This window comes from Simochromis diagramma, unplaced genomic scaffold (genome assembly GCF_900408965.1).
Source record: "Simochromis diagramma unplaced genomic scaffold, fSimDia1.1 OVJJ01000602.1, whole genome shotgun sequence".
NCBI classification, from domain to species: Eukaryota; Metazoa; Chordata; class Actinopteri; order Cichliformes; family Cichlidae; genus Simochromis; species Simochromis diagramma.
Genome location: NW_024387040.1, coordinates 10,239,600 through 10,252,616, shown reverse-complemented (window position 1 = coordinate 10,252,616; position 13,017 = coordinate 10,239,600). Strand labels below are relative to the sequence as shown.

Here is a 13,017-nt window from a genome sequence, read left to right as displayed (position 1 = left end):
ACAGTCAGAGTTAGCTCAGGCAGCAGTTCCAGTCGATGGGGAAATAAAGTGATTATAGTTTAGTCCCGCAGGGTCTGTCTGACTGGCTCCAGGGGGGAGTAGTGGAAATGGAAGAGGGTGGATAGTTGAGGTAGGGTTAGAGGAGGGATGTTGACTAAGGCAAAAGGGTTGATAAAGTGGGGGCGGCAAAGCAGCCTTGGCCTTTCACCACTCGGTAAGGCGGTGCAGGTGTGCGTGACAGCCTCTCCAGCCCTATTGTGACATCTCACTCTCCACGTGCCGCTTGTTTTCTCTTCTTCGTTCTCATTCACCTTTATCTGTCCATCTTTCACACTTACTCGCATTTTCTCCACTGACCATATCCTTGTCCTTGCTTTGCTTTTTACAGTATATTTTGCTCCCTCAGCCCTCTTCCCTATCTAGTTCTTTCTTCCCACAGAGCACTCTGTCTTTCACACAGTCAGGGATTTACCGCAGCATTTCTTATTTTACAATGCCCTCACTCCAACCTTCCCCTCTCACTTTCTCTTTCTGAGTCAAATGCATTATGATTTATTACGAGCTAGATATTATGCTGCTAAAGCAGATTACATATAAATTGAAATGGTAATGTCTGTGGTATGAAAGGGCAGTGGTTATAATAACATTATTTAAGAAATTTATCCATAAAGGCATTGGAGCTATCATACAGAATCCAATATTTTTAACTTCCTGAATAGGGACAGATGACAGACATTCATATAACCTTTTGTTCATTGTCTTCAGTCAATATTTCATTTAAGAAAATTTATTTCAGTAGCCTGTCAGTTTTTATCAATACGACAGAAAAAGTTTATTTGCAAATAAATTACTCCTTTTTTGTGAATTATATTTTAAATACAAAAGACGGATCCTGACAGATCTAGGCATCATGTCCTATTAATACCAGAAATTGTACAAAATAATTTGGAGGGAGCAGTGAAGAAGAGTGATTGACATAAAAGGTAAAAATGCTTTGAGCTGTCAGTAAGAGCAAGACCTGTATAGTATAAGTATGAAATAATTATTTCCCCATTTTAAGAAAGAAATTTAGAAAATTTCTACTATAATACTGATTATTAATCTAAACTCAAGTGAAAAATGCTAATGACTTCTTGCTCTTGTTGATATTCTTAACAGGAAGGCTGATTAGTGGGTTAAAGATTTACAACTCATTGTGACAGAACTAAGTATTTCTCTCCTAAGTTCAACAGGCAGCGATTGCAATAACGTGGCTCTGTAAGTATTAAGAGTCCTTAATACTTACAGAAAGGTTTTGAACTACAGCCCATTCATTCTTGACTGTTTCTAGGAAGTGCCATCTAGCAAAGTGGAAGCTTAGAAATTCTCTTATAAGAGTCAATAAAAAGTACATGTATGTTGAATATTGCTATTACCGCTAATATTACTAATACTTATTTACACATTAAGTAGTAAAAGCTGAGATTTAGATTTAGAGACTCTCTACAGCTGATGGTAATTTTGGTCCTAAACTATTGAATTTAAAAAAAGGCTAGACTTGGACAAAGACGTGTTTAAATTGTAATGCCAACATGCCAGTACGAGCATGCTAATGCCACAAGATTAGCTTGCTAACACTAGATCAGAATGTGAAAAGTGTTCTAACAAGCACACCATTAACAAAGCATAACCAAGGCTGTTAGAAATGACCTTTTAAAATGTAGTTAGTGTCTGTGTTTTCAACATTTCATTCATTTTTCATTTCATTTTCACTTTTTTTCACACATACCAATTGGACACATCTCAGGAATGCTGGACACATATGGCTCATTCTGGAACTGGGGGACATTGTCATTAATGTCCTGCACTGTGATGATGAACTCTGACTGGGGCTCCTCTGGTTCGTTGGACCATCTATTGATGGCCTGGGCTTGGAGCACATAGAACGCCTTTTCCTCACGGTCAAGCTTCTTCAGTGTCCGGATTTCCCCAGTATACTCGTTTATTTCAAACACATCTCCAGCACCTTCTCCTGATAATATGTACTTGATGAAAGACTCACCTTGATCAGAATCAGATTTGAGCTACAAAAAGAAAAGGAAGTTATATTAATGTTTTTTTTTTTTTTTTTAATTTTGCATATTTTCTCTAGGTAACTAGAAAGCATGCATTTTCAAAGGGAAGTACCGTATCAAGGACATGGCAGACATTCAATGTGAAGCAGTACCTGGCCAATAACACGAGGAGTAGGATCTTCCTCGGGGACAAACAGCTGTTTCCAGATCCAGCCTCTCTTCAGGCGACGGTGCAAATGAGTGGACCCCTGAGCCAATTGTTGGGCTTCCAGACCCTGAGTACCTCTCATATCACTCAGCACCCCACCAGGAATCATAAAAAACACCATCGCCACAGCCAAAACACTCGGCATGCTCATTTTTACAGTCCATCCGTACATTTCCTCTGCACTTCACGTGGATAGTGGACAGAGGATAGTAGTTTCACTGGTCCATGTTACAAATTCTTCATTCACCAGCACCATAATTCATGATCCTGGCAGTGCTGCATCCCATCTTGTTATGATGTGGTTTGTATGCATGACCATGTCTCTAAAATAAAAGTTAACAATTTAATTAATGTCTGAACTAAGAACTTCTCAGTGGGGCACAGAGACTGAAAAACTGTCAGTGGTAAAATATTATCTTTATGATTTATAAGGTACATTTTAAAAATTGGAATATTAAAAGAGAACTAATCAAAATATATTTACTTTTGACCCTGAAAATATTTGCATACTCTAGTTAATAAAAAGGCCAGTCTTTTGTCAGCGGTATGTAAATATGATTGAGAGGATCTCTATTTGAATAATAAATGATAATCTAATCTATAGCATTAACTAAGCCATAACACTGATGATTAGTAAATTAGACGATTGGATTCTAAACATGCACAAAAACAACTTGAAGGTACTTGGATATAGAATTTGTGCTATATTAAAAGTAGTGGCTAAATTCTGTGTCCTATTGTCCTATTTGGGGGCTTTCACATACCAGTTTCTTTTTTCTTTAAATTAAATTTTTACTTTCACAAAAAACTGCAATTAAAAATTAATTTGTCAGGTTTTTGTTAGGCTGCATAACCAAGAGTTAATTAGGTTAAATTTAGGAAAAGATTGAAGTTTAGAGATAAATGTGTATAAAGGCTACACCATCGATATGTCGTAACCGGAAACCCTTCTGAAAATCTATGCCAAAACTTGCCTTAACCCAGTGTGAAACTTCCTATAAATATAACTCGTCATGTCAACACAGTCTCCATGTCAACTGTGATTGACTGTGATCAGCCCCCTTGTTTCCTCCTATGCTATTTTCTCCTCTGTCACTATTACGCAAATTGATAAAAAGAGGGATGTATCAACTTGAAGAGAGAGAAATTGTAGATCAATGGAGGCACCTCACACAGAACTTTAAATAATGGCAACCGCAGCAGGCTACATTGTAGGTTCTACATAAATTTGATGTAAAATTACAAAGCATACAGTACCCTGGATATTTAGATGGCTATCTGGAAGGGAGTCCTTTACAAGCATCCAAACGTAATTATTTGGGAGACACAGCTGTAGCTATTGCCTACATCCACCGCATCATGTATAGATACCAAAGAACATCTTGTGTTTGATTTTGAGATGCCAGAGTTTTGCCAAGCAGCAATATTTGATGCCCCAGGCATGAGAAGAGGTTGCATATAAAAATGCAAACATAACCAAATCACTTGTTGACACTTGTTAACAAGATCATCTTGAAGATTAACTATTAACAATGTTGAAATATTTAAAAGTGCTGTTAAAATACAGTTCTGCATTTAGGAAGTTGATTCTTATAAAAAAATATTGTCAACTTCTGTTCTGTTTGATATCTATGAGTGCACAACAACAAAGCAGATATCTAACAAATCTGAGATAGAAAATCAAAGGAGAACCGTTTCTTTTTTTTTTTTTTCTTCATAATCCTGCAGTCCTGCAAAAGCATCTGAAAACAGTCCTTTGTTTTGAATCCAGACAAGGGCCTGTATTGTGTTATAGTGATGGTGGTGCTGAAAGGGGCTAGGGCGGGGTTGGGGCAGAACACATCATTCCTTAAGCATGACACTGCACTCTGCAGCTGACTAATGAAGACTTCTAATTAGATCAATGTCTGCCCAGACATGGAAAACAGAGACACACATGCCTCTGACAAACTATGAGTCAAATCGATGCACCAATTATAATGTGGACCAAGATCAGGGTCAAGAGTGTAAGGACAATGAAAGTCAGGCAAGACAGCAAATTAGTTAGGACCACACAGATACATTATCTTGCACTGACAGCATTGCTCAAGTTAGAAGACTTTAATTTGGACAAATTCATCAATCCTCTTTATAGGAATTAAATGTGCTGTTGTTTTTCTTTTCCACTAGAGACAATAAATATCTATCTTTTATGCTGCATAGTTGATAATAGTCTATCAACAATTTCCCCAGTTTTATTTTCTGCCCTATTATTTTAGATGTATTAAAGACTCGAAATTCTTTCACTTCACCTTTCATTTTTGACTTCTGTCTTACATGGTGAAGCAACACAAATTATTTATCTTCTCATTAAACCTTAACCTAACTTTATACTGCTCTCCGGTCAAGCAGCAAACCATACATCAGCACTCAGTGGGATCAGTTCTCATTAAGGGATAGAATTCACAATAGCCATAATTCTAAACTCTCTTAATAGGATTTCCTGACACTGCAATATAACCACATAACATATACAGTCCCACTATGTGAATGCTTTAATACAGACTGCTGCACAGGAGCAGTGCATGGTTTGTTAGCATCGCTGGTTCCCGTGGAAATATGCACTATACCCCAGGAAGTTGTTGTAGCAGTTAGAGTAGCTCCAGTATTAATGCTTTAACAGCTCATAGTGTTCATGTTTAATCTTGTAAAAGTAAATTGGCTGTCAAGACCTATTTGTAATGAGCTGGTAAAATCAATTACTGATGCCTTTTATTTCTTAAATTCAATTTCGATACAGAACGTGAAAAAGAGTATGTGTTTATGCTTATGTATGTCCTTACAGGCCGTATTCATATCTCCGAGCATCGTGGAGTGACATTCCAATTAGTGGCCAGTGAATCGTGAGCCGTTATGGTCTTTCATAGGGCTGCCAAGCATGCGCCCAAACTGAACGCCTTGTGCCAAAACTAGAGAAGAGCCCTCAATGATGTTTGTCTGAGCAACTATTCAGCTGCCAACATGCCAAGGAGTCTGCCTCAAAATCTTCCCGAGGATATCAGTGTGGCCAAAATAGTGCACAGGTCAACAGATGTTTTTTTAATGCCAATTTGACAAGATGGGCCTTTCTACAAATAACTGATGAAATTCTGGGAAAATAATATGGCCAAAAAATAGCTCGAGGCCTGTAAATAGCAAGCATTAAGGAGCAAGTGAAACATATGTCCATGGGTGACAACTATCTTAATAGTACTTGATAATAACGGTGGACCTGCCAAAGTCTACATAAAAGACTTTTAGATTATGATTTGATTATGATTTCATAGTTATTACTTTTTACAGGTATGCATATGGTCTGAAAAAAGCAGTGAAACAAGAAAACAGAAAGAAAGATCACTGGACTCCACGGTTCCTTTCAGAAGAAATTCTCATTCTGCATGACATGCTGTACATGCAGAGTGCCCTGTGGTTGACAGCCATTCATTACCTCTAATAGGCCTTCTTCCCATTTCTAGCAGACCTCCTGTTGCCTGTATGTACAGAACGCTACTCTACCACATGACAGAATGACAATGAGCTGCAGTCTCACAATGTTAAGCACTAGATGCGCTGAGACCGTCACATCATTTTCCTATATGGTGATGTGTTCTAGCTAATAAAATGACGCTCTTTTGTAGGAATGGTTCCGGGATGCTATTAAATTGTGTCTAATGTGCCAACACAAATGTTGCAACACAGCAATAAAGAAAAAGCAGCTTTCACTTGACATTGTGGATGACATGTCAGTATCAATATACAATGCTCATTCTAACTGCTAAATAATACTAGCTTCATGAGATTATTAATTATTGTGGTTTTCAAGCATAAACCGTCAATCATCTTCTTACGTGGTGCCGTGTATGATAACTGAGAAAAGGAAGCACTGAAATACACTTTGAATACAACTGTTTGAAATCTTTAAGAAAAAACATCTGTTAAGCCTCACTTCTTTAAGATCAAGCTTCTAAGACAAAATGTCCTTAATTGGTCATTTGGGAGCCTACCATGGGACTTGGTTGTTTACTGTTCAGCTCCATGAAACAGTAACACTGACATGTAGCACTTGTTTTCTAATTCGGGGTGTCAAACAAGTCCAGAGAATGAACTAGAACAACCAGGGAATGTCAAGCCATCATGTACTTGTTAGTAAGTAATTTGTTTGATTTTATTATGTGCACAAGTGGAAATCATTGCTGCTTAGCAAAATGTCACGAATTTCCATTGACGGTAATCAGCAAAAGCACTACATCCTGTTATTTCTCTCCTTTCTTTTCCATCAACAGTAATTAAGTGATACTACTAGAGTTATTGCAAAATAAAATAAAAAGGAATCAGTGAATTTCTATTTCATTATAATAAAAAGTTTGATACAAAAGTATTACATCAAGCTTGAAGATATCAGATATTTTTTGAGAAAATATTTTGAGTGAAAATAACTTAAACGGCAGACTCATATGGAATAAATAAGTCAGTATGCTTTTGAATTAATCACTTTTGACATTAAAAATAAATGCAAACATTGAGGAAAATATTTACAAGTTGATACATGAATTGATACGACTTGCTTTGTGTTTATTTACTTTTATATTATTTAATTTACTGTGCCATTTTCATGTTATTTTCATGTTACGAATCAGTTTATCCATTTTTAATTTATTATTGTGTTTTTGGATTTCTTACACATGCCCCTGTGCACTGGTACATTGACCATCCTGCTGTATTTTCTCTAATGCATATTAAACTGCTCTCTCTAATGATTTATCCCTACTGCTGATCGGCTATAGAAGGCTTAACTGCCCACATGTAAAGCCAGAAAAGGAACATGGCAGTCTGTTCTTCCTGTCTGCCTCCCTCACATCCATCAGATGTTATTCTTCAGGTGCTTTATTAGATTTCCTTTAGACAACAATTTTTACTATAACTATTAACATTACTCTTGATAGATAAATTAGAACAATATTAGTAACTCCTGACTCTTAGAAATTAGAGCTGGGAGTTACCAACAGTTTTGTTTTCAGTTATTAATTTTGGATTAGATTAGTTTATTTATTAGTTATAATTACTATTATTAGTTTAGGGAAGAATCTTGAATCCAATAATTCAATTGTGGGGTTGTTGGAAAGTTTTCTTCTCTTGTTTTTTATCAGGAGTCCCATCTGCTTAATTTGTGTTTGTTCTTTATGAGTACTTATGTTCACTTTATAAAAAATGTCTTGATTTGCAGCACTGTTGTTGCATTTCATAGGTTAGATTCAGGGAGCAGAATGTATTTGGGAGTGCATCCAGGATCTGGACCTGGCTGCCTCTCTCACCAAAAATAAAAACCATAACCCAAGAATAGCTTTTATTTGTGTACTATTGAAACTGATCAGCAAAATTCCATTATGAAGACAGCTTGGAATTTTCTTGATCAGTTGTTCTGTTATACAAGAGGCAGATGTCTGATTTCATAACACACTTTGAATGACAAGCCCTCTTTGCATCATGCAGCACAAAAACATAAAGAAATGTGGTGGGGGTGCATACAGAACGTTAAACTAATACAGGAAAAATTCAGTTTAAAATAATTAAATTAACAGATGAAATGGAAAATTTTGGAATGGAAAACTGGAAAATAAGTTTATAGCGATCAATTGCTAAAAAAAACCCCAAAAAATAGCATTTTATATAAGTTTATAAAGTGTATTTTTATTCTAACTTTAATTTCTGTGCATTTGAAGACATGTATTTATATAAAATGTCATATATATGGAGTCATTTATTTCATTCTGTACTGGTTTGTAATTTTAGCAATCATGGTCCTCCATAGCCCACAACTAATCATCAGTTTAGCGTACTGAGTGGCCCAGCATTTAGTCCTTGTTTATTCACACATGTGCATTCACATAAACAGCTAACATAACATAAATTTTATTTCCTCTTGGTTGTTTAATTGTATCGTGAGAATGTTTTTGGTATATTCAGGTATTTGTATATCTGCGTTTCTTGTCCTCAAATAAGTGACCCAAAACACTGAACACACATCATTATAGGTAATAATAATCTATTTAATTGTTACTTTTTCATTAATTCAATATTTGAAAATGTAGAATATACACAGGAGTCAATTGCTCAATAGAATAAAAAGTGTATTTCATAGGAAGCTATTTTTCCATCAAAAGCCATCTATAAAGAGCAAAAACTTTACAGATGTCTTGCTGTGACTAATACACAGAACCCACGGGCTCATTTAGAATTCATGGAGTGAAGCTGTGCCCTGCTTTTATGTTTCAAGCTAAGTTATTCTTTGTGTTCTTTTTTCTTATTCTAGAGAATATATAAACTTGCATCGAATTATCTTCTTACAAAAGATAATCACTTTAGCAACCAAGACCACACCTACCTGTTTGTGTAATTCTTCTGTCACCCAAGCCACTTGTCACCAGCTGCCATCAAGAAAGATCATTGCTGAGTGTAAGAAAACACAATCTGCTTAACTAAATACCCTGGTACTGGAAAGCAATTCAGTCACCACAATAGCAGAAGCAAATGCTCATAGTCCTCACAATGCGTAATCCCCTCCACTGACGACCTCCCCTTATCTTCTTCTTCTTTGCCCCTTTTCTGCTCTTCTCAAACTTCCTGAAGAAGAACAAACACAGGGTCTATTGTTAGGGACTCACATCTGAACGCTGCAGAACACTCGGGGCCTTCATCACCATGCAAATAGTCACAGCCCAGACTTACAAATGGATTTCTATCTTTTTTTCTCCCTATTTCTGTGAACAATCCTGCGCTTATTAGAGTTGAGCTAGAACATTGACAGGACAGTAATTCATCCACTGTAAGGTCACTATTTTTGCAAGCGATAGGACGCCAGCAGTCTGTTTTTTGACATTCAAGATGAGGGAGCATGCTGTTCCCGCATGCTATGGTCACATTTTAAATATGTGTAAAAAATGATTTTACAAGCGATTTCCAAAGAAAATCATTTTAGGTGTTGATTGTAGTCCACATTCTCTGAGTTCTTAAAGGGTTAATTAGGGGTATATGCTGAAAAATAAAGGATATAGGATCATCGGCTTTTCAGATGATCAGAAATGACACTTACAAGAGAGTTTTTGTTTATGTATGTACAAATGTCCTTTTATTTTATTTTCTGCCACCACATAATTTGGAAACATCTGTCCTTCATTTCATTTTCTTCCACTTCCTTTTTTTTATTTCACTGAAAGACTTTAACAGTATTTTTGCTTTATTTGTTCTACTTAAATAAAAAGTGTGGCTCCTTCTTCCAGAGTTGGACTTTACTGAAGCTGAAGAAATTCAGACTTTTACATACAGTATACATAACCTGCTGCTTAAGTTTTTACCTTTTACGTGCACTGGCCACTTTATTAGGTACCTCTTCCTGAGAAATGAGAGTATCACATAATAGCATATTGCACATTCATGATGTGAGTCGCCCCTTTCCCCACATCCCAAAGGTGTATTATGGTCATTTGACTAATGTAAATTTCTTGTCATGTTGAAGAACCTAGTTTGAGTAGTCTACCAAGAAAATATCCTCCACACCTTTACATCACCGGCACCTGAGCTGTGGATACAAGGCAGGATGGATCCATGCTTTCATATTTTTTACACCAGATTCAGACCTACCATCTGCATGTCACAAATTGAGACTCACCAGCCCAGGCAACATTTTTTTTCCAACATTTGTACAATTTTTGAAATTGTAAAATTGTAGCTTGGGTTTGCTGTTGACAGTTGCTTAGCTGACAGGAATGGCACCTGTGTGTGATCTTCTGCTGCTGTAGCCCATCTGCTTCAAGGCTGGACGTGTTGTGCATTCAGAGATGCTCTTTGCATACCTTTGTTGTAAGTAAGTGGTTATCTGAGTTACTTGTGCTTTCCTTGGCACCAGTAACAGCTTGAAGCAGTGTGGCCATTCTCATATGGCCCCTGATGACCTTAACAAGATATTTTCCCCCAGTGAACTGCTGCTTCCTGGATATTTTCTCTTTTCTTTGTAAACTATAGAGAGTTATGTGGGAAAATCCCAATACATCAGCAGTTTCTTTGATTCAGAACAGCCAGCCAACATGGCACGTTCAAAGTAATTTAAATTACCTTTCCTAGACGTGCTCGTGCCTGTTTTGAATTTGTCTCGATTATTGCTACATGGTATGCAATGCTGTCATGTAATTGGTCGATTAGATATTTGCAGTAACAAGCAGCTAAGGAGTGCAATTAATGGAATATCCAGTAAGTATATGGAATTTATTTTGCAGCAAGTTACTGATAGTGCCATCTAGCCAGCCTCTTGAGACAGATTATAACACCATCATGATAATCGTAACAGTAGCAGTAGGATCACTGTAAAGTATGCTTGAAGACAAACATTAATGGTGGTGACTCCAATTACCACAACTTAAAAGTTTGTAATTCTCGAGTCTATTTATGTAACAAACCAATTACCTTTTGGATAAAATGCATGGTTCCTGTAAACACAAACCGCAGAGGGCTAATTACAAAGTTAAACAATGCAAATAGATTCCATCATTAGTAAGATCTAAGAAGGCCAAGCTAGGATTGCTGGGTTTAAATGTCTCCAAAGTGACCACACCAGCCTTCCCTCAGAGCTTTGTGACAGGGTGGAATTTGTTATTTCAGGAGTTGAGATTAGTTCTCCCTGTGAACTCCACTCCCATTCTGATTCCATATCAAACAGAGAAATGTCAGGACCTGCACTGTGACATTTAAAACCCCCATTGCAGACCTTGTCTAATTGAGCCTCCCTCATTATAATGATGGAGTGTGGTGCGACCACTGAAAAGAACATCAGAGATGAAAGCTACGGTTTAGTGCCAGCAAGAATTATTTACATTCCTGCTCTCGTCCTCTCTCTGAACACAGCGGTGAATCCGACTATCTCTCAGTCTCTCGTGACATTTCAGCGCTGTCAAATAATGGGCACAGGGTAATGGTCAGCATATTCGCAACAAGATAAAGGTGAGTCTGGTCAAATCAGCATTCAACAGAATGTGATGCTATATAAATAATGTAACCCCTAATTGTGATACACTGCTTGTTTATATAGTATCCTGCATTATTCATTATCAATGAAGACATCATTTTCTTTGCAAGAGGTACAAAATGGGAATAATGTGGCTTTGACATTAAACCAATGTGTTTCACCATTATTTAAAGACTGTGATAAGTGACTCTGACAATCTTTTGGGAAAAAATACTGTAAAAATTAATCAACCGCAAAAAAGTTCACAAGTTCAGTTCACAAGAGATTGAGTTCTAAACTGTCCTTCACAGCTTGCATTTGCCTTGTTGCACTGCGTTTCTGTAATTGGAGGGAAAATAAAACATCATTGGCATTCAGTTCAGTCCACTGTGGTGAATTTGATGAGGATGTCACATTAAAAATGCATGTTCCTCATATGTTCTTTGGCCTTTGTCTTTAGCCATGGGAAAACTTATGACAAATAAGGACAGAGCTGACGCTGCCTGAGGTGGATCTCCGTGTTCGACAGGAAACATCAGCATCTTCTCCCACTCCCTGCCTTCTCCGCATGAGACTGCGTATTTGTCAACTGCCAGAGCTGATGGAGGAAACGAAATTGGGTCACAAAAGAAAGGTTGCAAAGACTTGGAAACACTGCTCAAGGATATAAATGCAAGCAACAACAAGATTGCTTACCTGATGATAAGTAATGATTGTGCAAAAAGACGTGGTTATTTCCTTAGCTAAAGTTTAACTAATCCAGACTTAATCTGTATCTTAATGTATCTAGATTTTTTCCTAGCTTGCAGTATGTTATTTCGTATATCATTATTTGAACCAAAAACACAATCAGTTAATGAGTAGCTGGCAGCCAACTTTTGACTAGCTTCTGGTGGATGAGTTAGTTAAGTTTTCTACATCTTTCATGAATGTGGCACAAGTGAGAAATAACTCAGCACTCGTGGGCAGCAAGGGAAAACCTCTGGAGTCTCATGTATTTCATTTCAATTATCACTTAAAGTCTTACCATTCATAAAATATATATAGCTTTAGGTGGAAAGTAGCACAGTAGCACAAATTTGCTCAATGAGTGAGAATTAAGGTAGTTGCACAAGAGTGCTCTGTGCTGTTGGATACTCATGTTATATTTATTTGTAAGCTGCGGTCACTTGATACGTCACAGATAAAAAGTAGTATAGTGGTTAGGATTGTTGTTTCACAGCAAGAAAGGACTTACTGTAAGGGATCCATTCGAGGAATGGGGCTTTTCCATATGGAGTTTCCAAGTGCTCACACAGATTCTCTATGGGTACTCTGGATTACTCCTATAGCCTAAAGATACGAAATGAGATTAGGTTCACTGGTATTTGTACAACAGACTTTCAACCTGTAAAACATGTATCCCACCTAACCCTGACAGCTGGGATTGGCTACTGTGGAAGAAAATGGGTGGATGGATGGATGGATTAACAGATACATTTATTGTAGACTATCCATATTGAATATTGCTGACTTTAAGTGGAATGCACTCATAAAGGTAACATAGTCTAATACAAATATTACACAAAATTTAATCCATCCATCTATTTGCTTCTGCTTCTCCTTTTCAGGGTCGCGGGGGTTGATCCCAGCTGTCTCAGAGCAAAAGGCACAGGGTACACCCCTGACAGGTCGCCAGCCCGTCTCAGGGCAAAATTTCATAAAAGTGTTAAACAAATGGGGACAGTGCTTTAACACAAGGT

At 37.2% G+C, this 13,017-nt stretch overlaps 1 protein-coding gene across 2 annotated transcripts in view; it reads right to left on the bottom strand.

Moving 5' to 3' along the window:
- Positions 1 to 12,656, bottom strand: part of cdh19 (cadherin 19, type 2) — a 34,879-nt gene extending 22,223 nt beyond the window's left edge. The window contains exons 1-5 of one of the 2 annotated variants that reach the window (XM_040044154.1): positions 12,513 to 12,656; positions 8,826 to 11,873; positions 8,663 to 8,727; positions 2,207 to 2,585; positions 1,769 to 2,063 (exon numbers count right to left, since the gene is read on the bottom strand). In XM_040044154.1, the coding sequence (XP_039900088.1) occupies positions 1,769 to 2,063; positions 2,207 to 2,434 (523 nt within the window). In that variant the 5' untranslated portion in view covers positions 2,435 to 2,585; positions 8,663 to 8,727; positions 8,826 to 11,873; positions 12,513 to 12,656. The other variant, XM_040044153.1, reaches the window with a different exon arrangement.
- Positions 12,657 to 13,017: the final 361 nt, after the last annotated feature.